At 37.5% G+C, this 22,617-nt stretch overlaps 1 protein-coding gene across 2 annotated transcripts in view; it reads left to right on the top strand.

The window, feature by feature from the left end:
* USP6NL (USP6 N-terminal like) overlaps nucleotides 1-20,203 on the top strand; it is a 245,819-nt gene extending 225,616 nt beyond the window's left edge. For both annotated transcript variants that reach the window (XM_066385003.1, XM_066385004.1), the window contains exon 15: nucleotides 16,036-20,203. In XM_066385003.1, coding sequence (XP_066241100.1) covers nucleotides 16,036-17,444 — 1,409 coding nt within the window. In that variant the 3' untranslated portion in view covers nucleotides 17,445-20,203. The remainder of the gene's footprint in view (nucleotides 1-16,035) is intronic.
* Nucleotides 20,204-22,617: the final 2,414 nt, after the last annotated feature.

The raw sequence follows: 22,617 nt of genomic DNA, 5'->3' as shown, positions 1-22,617 counted from the left end.
GAGAGAAACATCAAAACTGATTAATTGTTTTACTTATTTAAGCATTCATTTGTTGAATCTTATAACCTTGGCATATCGGGATGATGCTCTAACTGAGCTATCTGGCCAGGGCTAATTATAAACAACTTTAGTATCCACTGGGTCTAATTTCCCCTCGTTACTTTGTATTATTTTGTCAATTTACAAACAGAGACCCACTAGTATTTTTTATTAAGATTGCATTGAATTGATAGATTATTGAGAGAAAAATTGATATTTAAAAGAAAGAATTTTTCTACATATAAGTTTTTACTTCTTAGTTGTTCAAGTTTACTTTAATCTTCATCAAATTTGTTTTCTTTATATGACTGTTACTCATTTCTTATCTACCACCCAACTACCATTCCTGTAAGTAATTTGATCTTATTGATATTATAAGGTGAACTTGACATTTTTCTAAGTGGTTAGGAAAACTTTTGGTGTATTAAAAAAATTTTTATTGTGGTAAAATATGCATATCATAAAATTTCCCATCTTAACCATTTTTTTCTTTTATTTTTTTATTTTTTAAAATATTATTTTTATTAATTTTAATGCAATGACATTGATAAATCAGGGTACATATGTTCCGAGAAAACATCTCCAGATTATTTTGACCTTTGATTATGCTGCATACCCCTCACTCAAAGTCAAATCGTCCTCCATCACCTTCTATCTGGTTTTCTTTGTGCCCCTACCCTCCCCCCACTCCCTCCTTCTCCTTCCTCGCCCCTTCCCCACCCCACAACCCCACGCCCTGTTACCATCACATTCTTGTCCATGTCTCTAAGTCTCATTTTTATGTCCCATCTATGCATTGGTTCATATAGTTCTTAGTTTTTTTCTAATTTACTTATTTCACTCTTTATAATGTTATCAAGGTCCATCCATGTTATTGTAAATGATCCGATGTCATCATTTCTTATGGCTGAGTAGTATTCCATAGTATATATGTACCAAAGCTTTTTAATCTACTCGTACTCTGATGGACACTTGGGCTGTTTCCAGATCTTTGCTATTGTGAACAATGCTGCTATAAACATGGGGGTGCATTTCTCCTTCTGGAACCTTCTATGGTGTCCTTGGGGTATATTCCTAAAAGTGGGATGGCTGGGTCAAAAGGCAGTTCGATTTTCAATTTTTTGAGGAATCTCCATACTGTTTTCCACAGAGGCTGCACCAGTCTGCATTCCCACCAGCAATGCAGGAGGGTTCCCTTTTCTCCACATCCTCGCCAGCACTTATTCTGTGTTGTTTTGTTGATGAGTGCCATTCTAACCCGTGTGAGGTGATATCTCATTGTGGTTTTAATTTTCATTTCTCTAATGATTAGTGATGTTGAGCATTTTTTCATATGCCTATTGGCCATCTGTATATCCTCTTTGGAGAAGTGTCTATTCATTTCTTTTGCCCATTTTTTGATTGGATTGTTTGTCTTTCTGGTGTTGAGATTTACAAGTTCTTTATAAATTTTGGTTATTAACCCCTTATCAGACATACTGTCAAATATGTTCTCCCATTGTGTAGTTTGTCTTTTTATTCTGTTCTTATTGTCTTTGGCCGTGCAAAAGCTTTTTAATTTGATATAGTCCCATTTGTTTATCCTGTCTTTTATATGAGACACATTCATAATGTTGTAGAGTCATCATCACCATCCTTCTTCTTAACTCTATCTTGTATACCTAAAACTCTATACCCATTAATCAAGACCTGTCTATTCCCTTCTCCTCCGAACCCCTGGAATCCACCATTCTACTTTCTGTCTGATTTTGACTTCTTTAAGTAGCTCATGTAAGTGGAATAATGCAGTATTTGTCTTTTGTGATTTACTTATTTCACTGAGTATAATGTTCTCAAAGTTTATTCATGTTGTAGTCTGTTTCAGAATTTCCTTCCTTTTGAAGGCTGACTAGAATTCCATTGTATGTATAAGCCACATTTTGCTTATCCATTTAATATGGACACTTGAGTTGCTTTCATGTTTTAGCTATTGTTAAATAATGCTGCAATGAATGTGGGTGTGGAAATATCTCTTCGAGATGTTGTTTTTAACTCTTTTGGATTTGTATCCAGAAATGGGTCATGTTTTAATTCTATTATTAAATTTTTGGGAATTGCCCTGGCCAGTTGTTTCAATGGTAGAGCATCCTTCAAGTATGTGAATGTCCCAGGTTTGATTCCCAGTCAGGGCACGCAGGAGAAGTGACCATCTGCTTCTTTACCCCTACCCCCCCTTCCTCTCCTACAGCCATGGCTTGATTGGCTCCAGCTAGTTGGCCCCAGGAGCTGAGGATGGCTCAGTGGATAGAGCTTTGGCTCGGCGTATGGATGTCCTGGGTTCGATTCTTGGTCAGGGCACACAGGAGAAGCGACCATCTGCTTCTCTCCCCCTTCTTTCCTTCTTCAGCTCCTGCAGCCAATGGCTCATTTGAGAGTACCCAGGCACTGAGGATAGTTCGGTTGGTCCAGCCATCAGCCTCAGGTGCTAAAAAATAGTTCAGTACTCAAGCATTGGCCCAAGATGGGCTTGCCAGTGCATGTGGGAGTCTGCCTCACTATCTCCCCTCCTTTCACCTAAAAATAGATAGATAGATAAATAAATAGAAGTACTTTTGACAAGTGCTGTATTAAAATGATTCAGATGGTTTCTTGCATATCCCACTAGCTAGTGATTATTTAGCTAGAAATATCCCTTTGTTCTCCTCAGCTATCTTCTGTTCCACTGAGGGCATTTGGTAGAGATTTTGTTACTTAAGAAATTCATTCTGGTTAGAAAGCCTATGTTGATCCACTGTGACTGCCAATTTGGCCCAATTTGACTTATGACCTAAATAGAATAATTGTGAGAGCCATTTTAAAGCTTACCTTTTTTAGATATCAGAAAATACAAAACTGAAGGAACCTTTTTAAGAAAGAAAGTCTTTTTTTTTTTGCTTTTAGCTCTGGAACTGTTCTTTTCTTTCCTAGATTAATTTGGGAATTTTATTTTCTTTAATAGAAAAGCTTTTCCAGCTTCCATATTACATTTTCTCCTTTGTATTTTTTGATAATGCCAGTCCAGGTTTTTGACTGGCGCAAAGGAAGAGTTCGCTTGTGTTTGTCCTCAGCAGTGCTTAGCATATGGATCACAGTTTGGAGGGCTTTCCGGTTTACTTCCAGATAACTGATCTTTCTTTTACTTTCTCCCACCTCTACCTCTCTAATCATTCCTTCTCTTTTTTCCTTTATGGCCTCCTTTTTTTTTAGCTTGTTTTCTCAGTGGCCTGCTGTGTGTTCTTTGCCGCCTTTTTATCCTGCACATTGCCTGGCACTTGCATCATTTCCACGGTTATGGCAGTCACTTCAAAGGTGTGCTGGAACTTCTGGCTCCAGACTCATTTAACTGATACCTTAAATGGGCATCTTCACCCACCTACTCCTCAGATACTTCGAACTTAATGTCAAAGTTTCCACCCACTTCGACCCTTTTCCATTTTTCCTCTGCATTTTCTATTACGGTAAAATATTCAACATTCACTCTTCTTTTAGTCATTCCAAAATCTCCTTCCCTCTGCAACCCTCTCTTACTAGTCTTCCAACACATAGTTACAGCACATTTAGTCACAAAGTTCTGTGTTTCCTTTGATTCTTAATATCTCTCTAGCAAACCCTCCCCTCCCTCTTCACTTCCAGAGCTCCATTGTCATGCTGGAAGTCCTGACTTTCTGTCCTCCCTTCCTTGCCAAGTCAGAGTGACCTTGTGGAATAGCCAGCCCTTTAGAGGCACTACAGTGCTTACAGGAGAAAATGCTAACTGCATAGTTTGACATAGAATTCTATCTTGGCCTGCTTGTTTTCCTACTTCCATCCATCCCATCTCCCCAGCCACTTTTTTTTTTCCAAAGTTAGAAGCGGGGAGGCAGTCAAGACTCCCACATGCGCCCAACCGGAATCCACTTGGCATTCCCACCAGGGGGCAATGCTCTGCCCATTTGAGGTGTTGCTCCATTGTGGCCGGAGCCATTCTAGTGCCTGAAGACGTCCAGGGATCCATCCTCAGCGCTGGGGCCAACTTTGCTCCTATGGAGCCTTAGCTGTGGGAGGGGAAGACAAAGATGGAGAAAAAGGAGAGGGGAAGGGTGGAGAAGCAGATGGGCGCTTCTCCCGTGTGCCCTGACCAGGAATCGAACCCGGGAACTCTAAACGCCAGGCCAACCTACCACTGAGCCAATTGGGCAGGACCTCCCCAGCCACTTTTAAAGAGTACCAGCAACAGTGAACTTTTGAGTCTTATAATAGACTCCTTGGAAAATGCTTTCCTTACATATACATAACAGTTATTTTTTTCAACAGCTTTTTGGAATAAGGTATTTGTCAGTGTAAGTTTGTTTGTTTTTTAATACCCTCAAGGATAATTTCTCATGCATGACATTATATATGTTCTTTTTTTGTTTAATTTATTGTGCTTACATAGATTCAGGTGTCTCACCAAGTACATCCCCCCCAACCCCCATGTACCCCTCAATCTCCCCCTTGTCCACCTCCTCCCTTCACTGCAGGATTTGCTGTCCCGCTCTCTATAATGCTGTGTTATGTATATATAATTTCACCAATCTCTTTTCCTTCTCTGATCCCATCCTCTCATCCCCTTTCCCTCTGGTCCCTTTGATCCTGCCTCTGCCTCTATTCCGCTCCTCAGTTTACGTTGTTCATTGGATTCTTCAGATGAGTGAGATCATACGATATTTTTCTTTCTCTGCTTGGCTTATTTCACTTAGCATAATACATATTTCTCAGAAATTTGTATATAGTGCGCCTACAATTATTTGTAGGATTTTAAATCAAAAAGTTTCCAGGTCCATCAATGTGGTTGCAAAAGGTAAGATTTCCTCCTTTTTAATGGCCACATAGTATTCCATAGTGTATATGTACCACAGCTTTCTAATGTTTCCAGATCTTGGCTATTGTAAACAATGCTGCAATAAACATGGGGGTGCATTTCTTCTTTTGAATCAGTAATTTGCTACTCTTAGGATATATTCCTAAAAGTGGGATGGCTGGGTCAAAAGGCAGATCCATTTTTAATTTTTTGAGGAATCTCCATACTGTTTTCCACAGTAGCTGCACCAGTCTGCATTCCCACCAGCAGTGCAGGAGGGTTCCCCTTTCTCAACATCCTTGCCAGCACTTATTCACTTATTCTGTGTTGTTTTGTTGATGAGCGCCATTCTGGCTGGTGTGAGGTGGTATCTCATTGTGGGTTTTTTTTGTTGTTTTTTTGTTTTTTTTGTATTTCTCTGAAGCTGGAAACGGGGAGAGACAGTCAGACAGACTCCCGCATGCGCCCGACTGGGATCCACCCGGCACGCCCACCAGGGGCAGGACGCTCTGCCCACCAGGGGGCGATGCTCTGCCCCTCCGGGGCATCGCTCTGCTGCGACCAGAGCCACTCTAGCGCCTGGGGCAGAGGCCAAGGAGCCATCCCCAGCGCCCGGGCCATCCTTGCTCCAATGGAGCCTCGGCTACGGGAGGGGAAGAGAGAGACAGAGAGGAAGGAGGGGGGGTGGAGAAGCAAATGGGCGCCTCTTCTATGTGCCCTGACCGGGAATTGAACCCAGGTCCTCCGCACGCCAGGCCGACGCTCTACCACTGAGCCAACTGGCCAGGACTTCATTGTGGTTTTAATTTGCATTTCTCTAATGATTAGTGATGTTGAACATTTTTTCATATGCCTATTGGCCATCTGTATGTCCTCTTAGGAGAAGTGTCTATTCATTTCTTCTGCCTGTTTTTTGATTGAATTGTTTATCTTCCTGGTATTGAGTTTTACAAATTCTTTATAAATTTTGGTTATTAACCCCTTATCAGACATATTATCGAATATGTTTTTCCATTATGTGGTTTGTCTTTTTATTTTGTTCATGTTGTCTTTTGCTGTGCAGAAGCTTTTTAGTTTGATATAGTCCCATTTGTTCATCCTGTCCTTTATTCCAGTTGCCCGTGGAGATAAATCAGCAAATATAAGGTCTACTGGAAAGTTCTGTCTGTTTTTGGAATAAAACAAAATACAAATTTTTCTTACCATCAATAAACTTTATTAAATCATATAATTGCCATTATTATTAATGATTTCTTGCCAGCGTGAGGGCAATTTGTATATCCCATTTTTGAAAAATGTTTTATCTTTTGATGCGAAAAATTGAACCAGTGCTTGTTTGGTATCTTCTTCATTTTTGAATTTTTTGCCCTTCAAAAAATTATGTAAGGACAAAAACAAGTGATAGTCAGAGGGTGCTAAGTTCAGGGAATATGGTGGATGCGACAGACATGCTTATGTAGCATTTCTTACTTGTTGAAATTCATAAAAATTACAGTGGCGTAAATGAACTTTATCAGTAGCCATGGGTACACTATCGCTTCACACATAAGACTAACGTGAATCAACTTTGCTTTAGTTAATTTGCTATGTCAGTATGTATACATTAAGTGATAAAAATAGAGAGGCACACATGCGCCAAATAAACGTGCTTACGTGTCAAAACTTACTGTGATAGAAACGGACAGAACTTTTCGGTAGACCTTATATATTGCTGGGAGAGATGTCAGAGAGCTTACTGCCTGTGTTTTCTTCTAAGATGCTTCTGGTTTCATGACTTACATTTAAGTCTTTTACCCATTTTGAGTTTATTTTTGTGAATGGTATAAGTTGGTGGTCTAGTTTTATCTTTTTGCAGGTAGCTGTTCAATTTTCCCAACACCATTTGTTAAAGAGAATGTCTTTACTCTTACCTCCTTTGTCAAGTATCAACTGTTCATAAAGGTGTGGGTTTATTTCTGGGTTTATTTCTATTCCATTGATGTATATGCCTGTTCTTATACCAGCAGCAAGCTGTTTTGAGTACAATGGTCTTATAGTATAACTTGATATTAGGAAGTGTGATACCATCCACTTTATTCTTCTTTTTCAAGATTGTTGAGGCTATTTATGTTCTTTTTTGGTTCCATATAAAGTTTTGGAATATTTGTTCTATATCTTTGAAGTATGTCATTGGTATTTTAATAGGAATTGCATTGAATTTATAAATTGCTTTGGGTAGTATAAACATTTTAATGATGTTTATTCTTGCCTGACCTGTGGTGGCGCAGTGGATAAAGCGTCAACCTGGAAACGCTGAGGTCACTGGTTCAAAACCCTGAGCTTGCCTCGTCAAGGCACATATGGGAGTTGATGCCTCCTGCTCCTCCTCTCTCTCTTCCTCTCTCTCTCTCCCTCTCTCTCTCCTCTCTAAAATGAATAAATAAAATAATAATTCTAGAACATAAAAAAAAAACTTCCTTGATGATGTTTATTCTTTCTATCCATGAACACAGTATATGCTTCCACTTGTTTGTATCTTCCTTGACCTCTTTTAACACTGTTTTATAATTTTCTGAGTACAAGTCTTTAACCTCCTTGGTTAAATTTATTCCTAGGTACTTTATTTCTTTTGTTGCAATAGTGAAAGGGATTGTTTTCTTAATTTCTCTTATCAGACAGTTTATTGTTGGTATATAAAAATACCTCTGATTTTTGAATATTAATTTTATATCCTGCCACCTTGCTGAATTCATTTATCAGGTCCAGTAGTTTTTTGACTGAGACTTTAGGGTTTTCTATATACAATATCATATCAACTGCAAATAATGATAGTTTTACTTCTTCTTTTCCAATCTGGATGCCTTTTATTTCTTCTTCTTGTCTGATTGCTGTGGCAAGGACTTCCAGGACTATGTTGAATAAGAGTGGTGAAAGGGGGCACCCCTGCCTTATTCCTGATCTTAAGGGGATTGCTTTTAATTTTTGCCCATTGAGTATGATGTTGGCTGTGGGTTTATCATAGATGGCCTTTATCATGTTGAGGTATGTTCCCTGTATTCCCACTTTGCTGAGAGCTTTGATCATAAATAGGTGCTGGATTTTATCAAATGCTTTTTCTGCATCTGTTGATATTATCATGTGATTTTTCTCCTTCCTTTTGTTTATGTGATAAATCACATTGATTGATTTGCAAATATTGTACCAGCCTCGCCTCCCCAGAATAAATCCCACTTGATCATGATGTATGATTTTTTTCATGTATTAATGGATCTGGTTTGCTAATATTTTGTTGAGAATTTTAGCATCTAAATTCATCAGGGATATTGACCAATAGTTTTCTTTCTTTGTGTTGTCTTTGCCTGGTTTTGGAATCAGAATTATGCTCGCCTCATAAAAGGAGCTTGGAAGTCTTCCTTTCTCTTGAATTATTTGAAATACCTTGAGAAGGATAGGAGTTAGTTCTTTGAATATTTGGTAAAATTCATCTGTGAAACCATCTGGCCCAGGGCTTTTGTTTGTTGGGAGTTTTTGATAACTGTTTCGATCTCATTTGTTGTAATTGGTCTGTTTAGGTCTTCTGTTTCTTCCAGATTGATTTTTGAAAGATTATATGGTTCAAGGAATTTGTCTATTTCACCTAGATTGTCTAATTTTTGGCACACAGTTCTTCATAGTATTTTCTTACAATCCTTTGTATTTCTGCTGTGTCAGTTACACTTCTCCACCCTCATTTCTAATTTTATTTATTTAAGTCCTCTCTCTTTTTCTTGGTGAGTCTGGTTAAAGGTTCATCAATCTTGTTTACCATTTCAAAGAACCAGCTCTTCCTTTTATTGATCTTCTGTATTGTTTTTTTAGCCTCTATGTCATTTATTTCCACTCTGATCTTTATTATTTCTTTCCTTCTACTTCCTCTAGCTTTACTTGCTGCATTATATGTTTTTTAAACTAGTTTTGATTTACTAAAGTTACAAATTTAGAAACCTAGTTTTTTAAGTTTGTTAATTCATCGTACAAAAATTTTCTTCATCTGTTCCAAAGTTTTTGACTACCATTACAAAAAATTTAAAAAAATACAAAGGACTGTGTGCATTACTGAAGTTTCTTGAGGCTATAGAATTGTTTTAAAACCTGATTGCATACATAAAACAAGTCAATTTTATTGTTAGTTAAAAAAAAATAAAAGGAACCTCTGTTCTACCTTTTGAGAGTTTGTGTGTTTTCACCTTTATTTATGTAACGAAAACCAGTGTTTTAATCACATATGTTCAGTGATTTTTACATACGTGTATGTGAATGGAAATGCTTGGAAACACAAAGCACAGATTTGTTTGATAGAATTATTTCACAAATATACATATCTACGGAATTTATGTGGTAATAAATAGGCTTATAATGATAAATGGGTTCAAATAATTGTCTCCTTTCTGCTTTCCTTATATTTCAGGTTTAATCTGATGAGAATAAAAGTTCAACCTTATTAGCCTAACTACAATAATTTTTTGAATTTTTAAAATAACCTAGTCATAATTCAGAAAGCAAACTTGACTGTTTTGTTCACTCTATATAAGGCTATAATAGTGCTTGAATTGTATATTCTTCTTGCTGATTTTTCAAATATCAATAGGAAATTAGTAATTTTTTTACAGTATTTTAAAACTCAGTTGGACTTAATATTTGATTTGGAAGAAAATGAGAGGACTCTCTCAGAGTAATTTTCCTGACAACAATCCCCACCATTTCTTACTGAATACTGTTAGAACAGTCAGAGTACATATATTCTAATGTTGAAATTTAAAAATAAAGTGTTGTTCACAAAAAAGAGCACTTAGAGCACTTTCCAGTAATTTTATGGCTTTTGTTGGGTGCAAAAAGCTGTTAATGCCTTCTGAGGCAATTAATCCTCAAGGCTTGTAGTTGAGTGTCATGTCCACTGGGTGGTGACAGAGACTTGAGTAAGATCAAAGATGACAAGCCTGGAAGGACTTCAGAGGAACTCTTTCCCTTACATTTTTAAGGATGGCTTTTTTGTTGACAAAAGAAAAAAGAACCAGCTAAATATGTTTGCCTTTATTCTGAAATATATCATTATATCTCCTTTCTTTTTAGTACAGTACCCTAATTGTTGGAACCAGCATAAAAATACTCAACCACTTATATGATGGTAACAGCAGTGAAAACTATCATTAAAGCGCTATCTTCACGAAAGCATCTCCTATTATATCTGATGGGAATCACGGTGCTTTCCTTAAGGAGTAGGGCAGTAATTTTTCATTTAAATTCCTATGGTTTCAGGCTAAGAAGAGAAGAACAAAATTTTAGGCATAGTGCTGTAGTGGGGTTAGCAAAACAATATTATATATTGAAAAGTCTAGAATGGAAGTGTGGATGATAAATATTAATACTTTTTGCTTATTTTTAATCATCTGTTTTGACATCAGTTATGCTTGAATCTTTTAGTTATAGTCAGTTGCTTAGGGGTGAAAGGAGATAGTTACCACAAACAAAGGCCAAGTATAGCACAATTTGTGGACATGTGGACGTGTATGTGTGAGTTCAAGTAGGTTAAGATGGATCTAAGAAGATACTATACAATGATGCTTAATGCTTATTTGGATCTACTTTTGTGGGGAAAAGTCAGAGAACATTTATTAGCATAAAACTTGCTGGTGATGGCATTTGTCCTCCTTACAGGATATACAGTGTATCTGCAGCTCAGTGAAAGCTGAATAATTCATCTTCAGGAAAGAATCACTTTTATAACAAAGTCAAATAGATTTTCTTCCTAATTTCATACTTGCAAGGGTCATATTTGCTTGGGCACAGAGTCCTTGAGTTGGGTACTGCTACTGGAGTTGAACGGCCTCTGCCCTGTCTAGTATAACACAAGTGTAACCCCACTCAGACACGAGAGCTACAGCCTGCTTTGGGATGCTCACTCATAGACTCTTCCCTGTGGCTCTCTCCATTTCCCGCCTTCCTGCTGTCTAGTTCCTTCTGCTTTCCTTCCTTCTCCCTCTGGTTCTCTCCAGTATTCACCTACCATGATCACCCCTCCTGTCTTCTCTCTCCTTGCTTCTTTCCTCATCTCTCTTTCTCTCCTCCTCTTTTCATCTCTGGTCAGTTTTTTCCACCACTTCTCATTTCTCCTTCTTTTGAGAGACACAGCCAGTGGTGGGATTCAGCTGGTTTGCACTGATTCGGCAGGACTGATACCTAATTTTTTGTTGAGTTCAGCGAACCAGTTGTTAAAATGGCACTTGTAATCAGCGTTCTCTCTCGGGGGCACCTGGGCAGCCACCCAGTGTAGAGATCAGAAATTTATATTCCTTATTCTTTTTTAACGTTCATCTGCCCAATAGTGTATTCTAGGCGCCTGTAGTAATGTTCATTCTATCCATAGGTGAAAAAAATTGCAAGTGAGGACAGCAATCAAAAAACAATTGGAAATATCTTAAATAACAGTTTTATTGTTTTTTGTCAGGTATTATTTAGTATTTTTTATTAATATTTTAAAACTTTCTTATATCATAATCTAGTTTTGTGCACCTCTTTTATTGTTCTTATTTAAGTATTAAATGCATGAAATAATAAACTACCTTATGGTATGTGTGTGTGTGTGTGTGTGTGTGTGTGTGTGTGTGTGTGTATTTTTTTTTTTTTTTTTTTTACTTAAAATGATCATTTAGGTCAGAAAACCGGTTGTTAAATTATTTGAATCCCACCACTGGACACAGCCCTGCATAGATCAGGTTGTCCTGAAGGCCCCTCAGGACTTTTGCTGAAGTGCCAACAATGTATATAGAATTTTACACTGTTCAGAAGTGTTGGGTCAGTTGTGGGAGTAACTCGCACATGGCCTACTCTAACAGTGCTGTCTATTAGCAAACATTTATGGAAGATGGATGTTGACAAGGGATCACGAGCCATAGATTAGTTCCACTTGTTAGTCTTTAGCATGCTCTCTGGTCACAAATCATTATAGAAAGCAGATGTGACCTGACACTATTTGAAATTAAGCATATCTGAGCACTGCAGTCTGGCCCTGGCACCTGTGAATATTCTTACCCCTACCGTGCAAGGCCTCCTGGCCTAACTGGCATTACTGTCTTTAAAATTGGAAGGAATTGGGTTTTATTTTTAAGCACCTACATTTTAGGAGGCTCTTTCTTACATTGCTATCTACTCTCTTTCAAATTGCTTTACCTTCTTCCATGTTTAATTGAAAATCTTTAATGGGGGCAAAGGGCCATACTCTCTAAATGTCTTGTGTGTTTGAGGTGTTTGCCATGTACCTCTTACAGAGGCCTAGTTCCTAATGAGAGATTGCTGTTTAGGAATTAATTTGGTACAATGTCATTTTGATTGCATTGAATTTTTTCCCCCTCTAAACCCTATTACAGCTAGTTCCTTAGCTCTGTAGGTCTTGGGTATTTACTAACATTATGTTTCTGTAGTGTATATATGGATAGTGTGTCATTATTCTAATTCATATCTATTTATCAATGAATGAAGGTTTTATCAATACCTCACTTATAATTCTGTTACTATTTTAGATACAGGAAGGAGTACAAAAGAAGTAGAGTTTCAACTACTGGGGAAAAGGAAAATATATTGTATGAAAGAACTTTAAGATGCTGCTTTTTTGGTATTTTAGAACAGTAACAGATTTTTTTCCCCATTGTGGATTTTGGCCTCTTGCCTATTCAGTAAATGGAATATACTAAATTTTTCTTATTATTCTAATATTTGTAGATGCATAGAATATTAATGTCTCTTACTTAGAGAAATTTCTCTATTGACTTGAATATAAAGTAGTATTCAGTGTAAGGTGAATAGTTCTCTTACCCTTTCTGTTAAAAAATTAAATCTCCCACATAGGCATGACACATACTTTTCCATTGTGTTTCACGCATGAAATTACTACTCTAGTCTCTCTGTTACTTCCTTCCCAATTTTTCTATTGCTTTTCCTGAGAAATACATGCCTTATCCTGCATTTTGCTATGCATTCTGTTAGTTTCTGTGATACGTACCTTTCATGTATCTAAAGGATTTCAGAATGAAAAACTTATGGATATTAAAAGAATAGTGTGCAAAGTGGCAGTATTTTCCCCAAAGATGTTCAGCCTTCTCCCTTAGTCCTCTTTTCTCCCCACTTTCTTCCTTCCACCTCCACTTTAAAGTATTTTCTTAAAAACTTCTTCCCCTCATTGGTTCCTTTTTATACTCTATTCTACTCTGCTTCAGTTAGTCCAAACCTACAATGTTGCTTCAAGTCTGGGTGCCACATTTACAAGGATGCCATCTCATCTCCATCAGTGTCAGTAGGTAGCTATAGCTGGATGTCTGTGGGACATGCTACAGAAGCTGACCCCATACTGATTGTTCCTGGCAATAAGCTGAAAACACATTCAAGACACAGAAAACACATTTGGAGTCTGTGAAGTAATAGTACTCTAGTTACCCCTGTGGATCTGTTACTGCTTGTGTCTACCATCCACATTTGTTTTGTTCAGTTGCCTTTTTGATGTTGTTATGTAAAATGAATTTTAATTACTATAATTGTGGACATTGAAAATGTGCTAGGACCATAAAAGCTTTTTGAGCAGTACTGATACACGAAAGGGGCTTGATGAGTATTAGCTAGTACTGTTCCTCTTATCTTTATTAATTATTACGAAGTACAAGTCCAACCCACCATTGAAAATGAACTTTATAAGATAGACATCAGATCATATTACTCTCTGCTTAAAAGCCTTTAGTAGTTTGTAGTTAACTCAGAAAAAAAAAAAGAAATCCAGAGTTCCACTGTGGTCTTCAAGGCCCTATGCAATATGACTCTTCTGTTCCTCTGGCCTCATCCCCAGCCATTCTCCATACCTGCCTCCCACTCTAGGCAGAGAGCACTTTTGTTCCTGCTGGAACTCTTCCCTGCCGTGTCCAGCCCCACTCCCAAATCACTGTAATTGCCTTGTCCTGGTGCTGTCTTCCTAGCTCTGCACGAGTGTATAAGCTCCATGGGAACAAGGGCTTCACTCTATTATTTCATCCATGGATCGCCAGCACCTAGAGCAGTACCTGTTACATAGCAGTTGCTCGATAGGTCACTGTCTGTTGAGTGAGTGAATGAATGAATGAAAAGTGTCTCTGGAGTTTATGAATGTAGATAGTGGATGAAAACAGTGACCAGGAGTGAAATACTGGATTCTGATTCTCATTCTGTTTCTGCCACTAGAACTCACTTGGCTTCTCTGAGACTCTGCCTTCCTGTCTATAAAATGTCTGCAGAACTTGATCTGTGTAGAAGCTGGGGGCTCTGAGAAGCTGCCCAGCTGAGGGAAGTGGAAGAAGGGGTGATGGGAGGCACCTTCAGCTCCTCCACTTTAACCAGAGCAGCTTTGTTTATGTTTTCTGTATACAGTGGGGTTTTATATGAAATTTGTTTTTAAAAAAAGTCTGCTTCTAAAAAGTTTAAAAACCACCAAATTAGAAGAGCAAAGGTTACTGTTAGCTGAATTGGTTCTGGTAGCTTGACTATTTAAAGGATGCTGTTTCCTCATCAGTCTCTCTCTCTCCCCTCCCAAAGAAAAGCTCATTGAATATTTTTTGAAATGTCTTAAAGAAAATTATGGTGTGTGAGTAAATAACAAAATTGTCACCAAGAAGTGAGCTGCATATAAACAGACCAGGTCTGCTTGCTCACTACTAATATGCTCAGTGCTTAGCACAGTCCTGAAGCAGAGCCTACTCAGTGTATATTGTTAGATGGATAGATGACAGACAGGTGGGTATTTGAAGTGAGCAGTAACTTATTTTTAAATCAGAATATATTATTTCGTACTAACTGGTGAAAAATCTATCTTAAACCATGGGATTTTTACAAGTGAAGTCTGTATTTTTTCCAAGATTATATATATTGGATATTCATATTATAATAGATCATCTTTAAACACTGTTTACTGAATGGCAAACGTATTGTTTCTTCCTTTAATTTCTCATTCATTTCCTGAAGTTAGTTATTTAAAATAAAAACTCTTGACCTAAGATGGTGTCAGAGTAGCTGGAAGCTACACTCACTTTCTCCCAGGACCAAACTGGCATTACAGCTAAAATATAGAACAATCATCTGAAGATTGGCTGAAGAGAAGTCTTATAAACAAGGTTTTTCAGAAGGAGCCATATCGAGAGTGAGAAAAGCACAGAATTAATGAAGAAATTAAACTCCTAAGTCAATGGCAGGAAAGAATTGACAAGGAGCTTGATAGACTCCAAGCAAAGGCTGCCAAGTAGCCTTATGAAGTTGCAGATGACTTTGAGAAGTTTCTACGTAAACTGTGATCTGAAGCTCAAGTTGAGAAAGAATTTCTGGCATCACTATCATCATCAACAACAATAACAGACTACTGCAAATTTGAGGAAGAAGAACACTAAGAGAAACCAGAAATAAACTATAAGGATATTGTATACAAAAATAAAATATAAAACTAAAAGTATTCAATATAATTTTCTCTTTATTTATTTATTTATTTATGCTTTAAAGTAGTCTCCTCTTAAAATATTAGTTTAAAATAGAGAGTACTATTTCTTTCTTAGCATGAAGTTAAATAAAATATAATTCTGTGCTTAAATATAAAGTTAAATATAATACTTCATGCTAAGAAGGTACTAAAGATAATAATAATAAGCTCTTTGGAGACAACTTTAGATCACAGTAGATCATCAGTGACTTTTAAATTTGGCAGCTATGCTTGAAGTTGGTAAGAAATGTTTTACTGAGATTTCAAAGCCATTTTAGTCATGGTAAGCTAAAGTGAAGGTAATGGTGAGACATGGAACAACTAACCTGCAGTATTGTTTTAGGAATAGAAATGAGACTATCAGCCTTGCATGTAACAATATGTCTTAACAAAATATAAGAATCATGTTATACAATTGTATGAACCTTACTCATAATGTGATAAAACATTCCCACCTGCACATTGCCTGATGAGATTTTGAATTTTGTTATGTTTTACTAGTAGTGTCTCTAAAAAATGCTTTTCTTAAGACACTATAATTCTGTATGTATGTGTATGAGTGCACATAGGAAAAGCATACAGTTATTCACAGTGTGATTCTTATATTTGGTACTATTTACTCCTGTGTTTATGTTACTCATGAATTTATCTTTCTCTTTAGGAAAAGAGGATGAATTTCCAAAGAAACCTTTGGGACAGCTTCCACCTGAGTCTCAGTCTGCTGGCATTAGTCACCTGAGCAATGGACAAAGTGTTGGCAGGTCAAGTCCCCATAAGAACAGCAGAAGAGAGAGTGGCCTATCACCTCACAAAAAAACAGAGCATTCTCCTCACCATCAAAGTAGACTGGGTACACCAGAAAGAGTTCGGCAGGTGAGATGGAAATCAGTGGATGAGGATAATAAAAAGCTTAAAGATGAGGCAGATTTTCAAAGAAAACTTTCATCAGGTCCACAAGACAGTACCAAGCAATATGATCACGCAGCTGCTAACCAAAATAGTAATGCTATTTCAAATATCAGGAAGGAATTTATGCCCAAATGGAATAAACCAACAGAGGTTTCAGCTATTGAAAAAGCTGCCACATATGCCACTGATGGCAAAAGTCGAGCACACCCCACACTCACAGTCACTGTCACAGGTTCTGCTGCTCCTCGGGTGTCAAATGCAAGGCAGAAAATGAAGGTCTGGGATGCCGATGAAGGGAAGCGGGGCTCGACTGCGTCACAGTATGACAATGTACCTGAAAATGAAAATGGCACGTCTGTTGAAGAGGCATTAGAAAGGGCTTACTCTCAAAGTCCAAGAAGTATTGTTTACTCTCACAGTCCAAGAAGGCATGCTGAGCCAAATTCTAGTCCGTCAAAAGTATCAAACAAGTTTACTTTCAAAGTACAACCTCCAAGTTATACAAAATACCCTACACAGTTAGATGGGGAAGATTACGGGACAGTGCATCCCCCATCTTACAGCAATCCCCCCGTTTACCATGGAAATTCTCCAAAACACACCCCTACTGCTAACAGCAGCTTTTTGTCTCCACAGTTTAGCCATGGGCCTCAAATGAATCCTTCCAGGGAACCTTACGGTTCTACTCTTTCCATCAATATTTCTCCTGAGAAATCTCGCAGCCGCCCAGCTCCTCTTGTCCTATCATCTAGTCGAATAGAAGTTCTTCCCATTGATATTGGTGCTGGCAGATATTCAGGCAATTCAGGGTCACCAAAGAATGGAAAATTCATCATTCCTCCAGTGGATTATTTGCCAGATAACAGAAAATGGTCAGAAGTTGGTTATACATACAAACCTGAGATGCCTGAGCAGTCATGCACTAGAGATGCTAACCGTAGCCACATAAGCAATTTAACAAAATATTCTGCTTTTCAACATGCATCCTTTCAGGACCATAACCTCCCCACAGTTTCCATAGATAGTCCAGTGCGATATAGGACTTCCCCAGCATTAGAAAATGCCAGTTTTTCTGGGTATCAGTGTTCAGGGCCCTCAGCTCCAGCGTACCACTACAGAAACCGGGATGAACTTTCTATTCAAGAGTCTGTGTTGCTGTGAGAATTTATCAATACCTGCTTAAGACAAGAGAATAGAAACCAGACGGAACCTACATTGCTATGTTTATAATTGCCAAAGCAGTATTTTATACCATTGTAAACAACTCGCACAATTATAATGTATGTTAGTAATAAGAATAGATGGGTGTTTTCATCCCCACGTAGATGCTGCTTACGATGAGCATTTAAATTGCATCATCACTGAACCTATTAATTTACTGTGGAAACATAGCAATAGCATTTAGGGGTGCACACAGAATAATTACGCATTACTCAGTTTCATTTATCACTTTCTCCAAAACCTGAACACCTTTACTCTATCAGTCCATTCTATTTTGAGTAATATTACAAAGCACTGAAAAACTGTATGGGGTAGATATTTTAAGGCTGTATGTAGTATATGTGCCTTTTAATGAATACAGGCATCTATGCATGCACGTTTGAACACAGAACTAGTGAAACGTTAAAAACTGCTTTGAGTCTAGCTCCATGGAATCATTTATTCTTTTCTTTAACTGATCTTTCAGTCAAGTTCCTTACACCCTCCCTTTCATAATTTTAACCAGATCCTAAACTGACTTAAGGATTTGCCCTGAGTTGATTACTTCAAATCTCACAGAATGCTCACTTTTCTCATTCAATTCCTGCCATTTTTTTTCTTTCCACCTGAAAATTAAAGACATTGGAGAGAAAGGCTGACCATTTAATGGTGCCTAAAAATTGTAGCACTTAAAGTAAATTTATGGCCAAAAGGGCAGCACTCAGCATACCCGTGTGCACTGAGATCACTGACAGTGCCCCTGTGCCCTCTGCTCTGGTCTGACTCCTGCAAAGCTCAGAGCAGAACTTCCTTTGACAGATGCAAAGGAGATGCGACGTGTGGTACAGCCTACTGCTCTCCTGGGGGTGTGCAGGAGAGGCAGGCAGTCACTGTTGGGCAGCACAACAAACTCCTTGGAAATTTTCTGAAAGCAGGATTAACAATATAGTTACTTCTTCTGCGCCTCAGACTCTTGCCAAGCTTCACTACAAAGGGCTGAGTGGTCATTTCTGTGATCTTTTTTCTGACACTCTTTTCTTTAAAGGATGTAGTTTATGGTTATTGTTGCGCTTAGGCCATTAAATTATCAGCGTGTGAACTTTTTAAAAATGATCTGAATTCTTAATGGGAATCTAAGATTTTGGCCTTTTTGTATGATTTTCATAATTTCAAAATCTTTTTCAGTGACAAAAATTCAGATCCATGTTAAAAAAAAATTAGCAATGTCTTCTAAAATCTTCTATGACTGTTTAATTGGAGAGCTTGTTTTCAACATTACTTTGCTCACATTTGATTAATAGAGTAGAAATCCTAACCCCGAGGGCTCTTCTTATTGCAAGCTGGGGTTGTAAGCTTTCAAGGTACAGAAGTATGTCTTTTAAAATGAAAGTAACATTTGTTTAGCTAGTGAAAGTGACAATATTTTTATGTATATAATGAGTCTAATGTAATTTTAATCAACTTGGTAATGATGTTATTAAATGGCAAAACTAATGCAGTGTGTTAGCAAGTAAGCACTACACTGAAGTTCAAGAAAATCCTGACAGTACTGGGCTTTCGATTCAGATCATGTGAGGCTTAGAAATAAATGTATATAAAAATGTAGCTGAGGATATTAATTCTAATTTTTAAACCATGACTTTTTGACTTGTAATAAACCAAGCTGTACAATTTAGTTGATGATAGCAGCACCTGAGCTGCTCCAAAATCTATATGTCAACAGTGGGAAATACTGTAGATTTATATATATATATGTATGCAGAATATGTATACACACACTATTTTCGTATGTCATCTATGACATTTTTTATCTCTATACTTTTTGATGTGATTGTTTTTAACATGCTAAAAGTAATATGTATATTTCGTTATTGTCTTTTATGTGCTTTTTTCACATGGCAGAAGTGTTTCATCCCTGATCCTTCTAAAGCTAATTCTATTCTTATTAAGTAGATATTGCCCAGATATAGATCATGTTTTATGTTTTTATGCTTTATTAATTTCCAGTAGTACTGTGTTTAGAACTATAGCACCTGTCCTTTGTGTTATTTAATCTGCCATTATTAATAGCAAGCAATAAGGTATATTTCCAGTCTTCCCCAGTGTAATATGTAGTTCTCTGTGTTCGTTTTTCAAGTAGGAAGATTTAATTGAAAGTTATTTTGCCACCATGCAATTTCACACTTTCAGAGTTATCTTTTAATAAAAATAAATGATGAAATAATGATAAAAGATGAAATAATATTGGTAAAGTGGCTTAAAATATATTTATGAACAACATATTTGGTAAGAATTTTTATGGTGTGGAGAATGATTTTACACTTAACTGCATGTACTTGATGTAGATATTTTTCATAGCCATTTTGCCTATAACAGTAAGCACTTGGGCATAGTTTTTATTTTTTTAATATTTAGTCTGAAAAGTTAAAAGAAAATAGACCCAGAGTTCAAAGGGTTTTAAAACTGACTCTTTCAGGCATTTATGTTTTATTTATAGGATATTTTTTTAATGACAGCTTTTTAAAGCTGGAAGATATGTGTAAAATCAAACATCAATGTATTTCTGGGGAGGAAAATATATTTTTTTATCTATCCTTCTAGGTTCTCTGGCCAGGCCCTGTAAATGGGAATAACAAAAGACAGATGAAGAAGAGAAAACAAACGGAAGTTTATAAACATGTGCATCCTGCAGTCACGTGGAGGGCCCAGTGATGAGGAATGAAGGAGGGCAGATGTGTAGTCTAGATACCTAACTCAGTGAGGAAGGGATGGGGAAAGACACGGAGAAATGAACGACTTTGGAAAATAAATAGAGGACTTTTGGAAAATAGATGGGAGATATAATAGTTTGTGACAAGTCTGGGTGGGGTGTCAGAAGTTAGAGTTGCCTGGGGAGTGGATTTATGACAATGGAGTTATTTGGGGAGGTTCTACTTTTAGGAAAATAAGGGATTTCAGGAATTCAAATGCCTTCAGTTTAAAATCTTCCTTATGCCAACGTGGCATATTTTGGGGTAGCATGTCCAGAACCTCTTCAGCATCAGAGATAAAGTGTTTCTTAAAAACAATAAAAAATGTAGTCAATAGGACATTTCTGGAGAAGCAAAATGTTTATAGAATGTGATATGATTGTTTTAACTTTTCATTTTATGAAGATTCTAATACTAAATTTTATGTCAAACTCAGTGTAACTTTAATATTGAGTTTTAAATCTGTAGTTACCTTAGATCTCTCCTTTGGGGGGCTCATTGTAATTCAGACACAAAAATGGTACCTTATCAATACTTCATTGAGATCTCTTTTCTTTTTATGCTTAGAGAAAAACATTCTATGTTCATAAATAGGGATTTATTCACAGAGCACCTAAGTTTAATCTTTTGGCAATATTAATACTCTCAATTATCTTTTAGACTCATACTTTATTTTAGTATGCACTTGATTGTGGGCTAAGATTATGGTTTGGAGATCTTGTTTTTATGTTTGTTTTAACTGTCTTTTTATTGGGTTATAAATGTCCATTTCTGTGGATATTAATGCTTATTGACAAGGTGATTTTAATAAGTCAAACTTTTCTTTTACAACGACCCAAGGTATTGCAATTAGGAAGAAGGATCCCATGCAAAATTTACTTATGGCCTGACCAGATGGTGGCACAGTGGATAGAGCATCAACTTGGGACACTGAGGACCTAGTTTTGAAACCTTCAGGTCTCTGGCTTGAGCGCGGGCTCCTCCAGCTTGAGTGTGGGCTCACCAGGTTGAGTGCGGGGTTACCGCCTTGAGTGTGGAATCATAGACATGACTCCCATGTCTGCTGGCTTGAGCCCAAAGGTTGCTGTATTGAAACCCAAGGTCACTGGCTTGAGCAAGGGCCACTGGCTCAGCTGGAGCCCCCCGCCCCATCAAGGCACATATGAAAAAGCAATTAGTGAACAACTAACATGCTGCAACTACGACTTGATGCTGCTCATCTCTCTCCCTTCCTGTCTGTCTCTGTCTCTTTCTCTCTTGCTAAATATTATATATATATATATATATATATTTATATATATATATATATTTGTAGTTTCATAAAGATTTTCAGTTAACCATAAATCTAAGTGTGTCACCATTTTATAGATAAGAACACTGAGAAAGGACCAAATTTTAGATTCCATAGGAGTGGATTTTGACCCTTGCTGCTTTTTAGAATTATCTGGGGGAACTTTTAAAAAATGTTCTCCTTGGCCTGACCTGTGGTGGTGCAGTGGATAAAGTGTCAACCTGGAATGCTGAGGTTGCAGGTTCAAAACCCTGGCCTTGCCCAGTCAAGGCACATATGGGAGTTGAAGCTTCCTGCTCCTCCTCCCCTTCTCTCTCTCTCTCTCTCTCTCTCTCTCTCTCTCTCCCCCTCTCCCCCCTTTAAAATGAATAAATAAATAAAAATAATTTAAAAAATAAAGAAATAAAAATGTTCTCCTTGGTTCCTTCCCTTGGCCCCTTAAATCAGAATGGTTAGGGTGGATCCTGGGTATCAGGTAATTATATTTTCCCCCCATTCTGTCAATCCACTTTTTTAAATCCCTGTAAAGTTGATTGGCTTATATTTCTACTGTGAGCTGTCTCAAAAATTCTTAACATTAATTTGAGTTTAGAAACTGATTTCAGTTACGTTAGGAAAAGTTTCACTGGAAAGGTTAGCATTACCAGCAATCTCTATGATGAACTACTGACAGTTGTGGAGAGTGTAAATGGCTTCACACAGAAAGTGGCATGACCCTGTACTGTCTCATTGCTGCTTACAACAGCTGTAAAGCCTTGTTAAGATTTCCATTTCCCTAGACAACCTCTGTCATTTTCCTCAAGTGACATGCTTTAACAAAGGCCTTTGTTGTTTGGAAGCCTGCAATGCACTTTCCCTATGTGAGGAGTTGAAGAAATACTTCTTAGTCTGGTTACTCATTTGACCAGTCAGCATTTTATTGAGCACCTACAGTGGACTGAGTGTCCTAGGGACTGTGCTAGACTCATGCTTTAATATCAGAGACATATTTTATAATCTCTGTGTCTCCATTCAGTGTTGGAGACCTGGCATAGGTGATGGTCACAGGTGCAGAAGGGCAGAGCTCAAGAGGGTTGGGAAAGCTTGTGAGAGG

This window comes from Saccopteryx leptura, chromosome 5 (genome assembly GCF_036850995.1).
Source record: "Saccopteryx leptura isolate mSacLep1 chromosome 5, mSacLep1_pri_phased_curated, whole genome shotgun sequence".
Lineage (NCBI taxonomy): Eukaryota > Metazoa > Chordata > Mammalia > Chiroptera > Emballonuridae > Saccopteryx > Saccopteryx leptura.
This window is presented reverse-complemented; position numbering and strand designations above follow the sequence as displayed.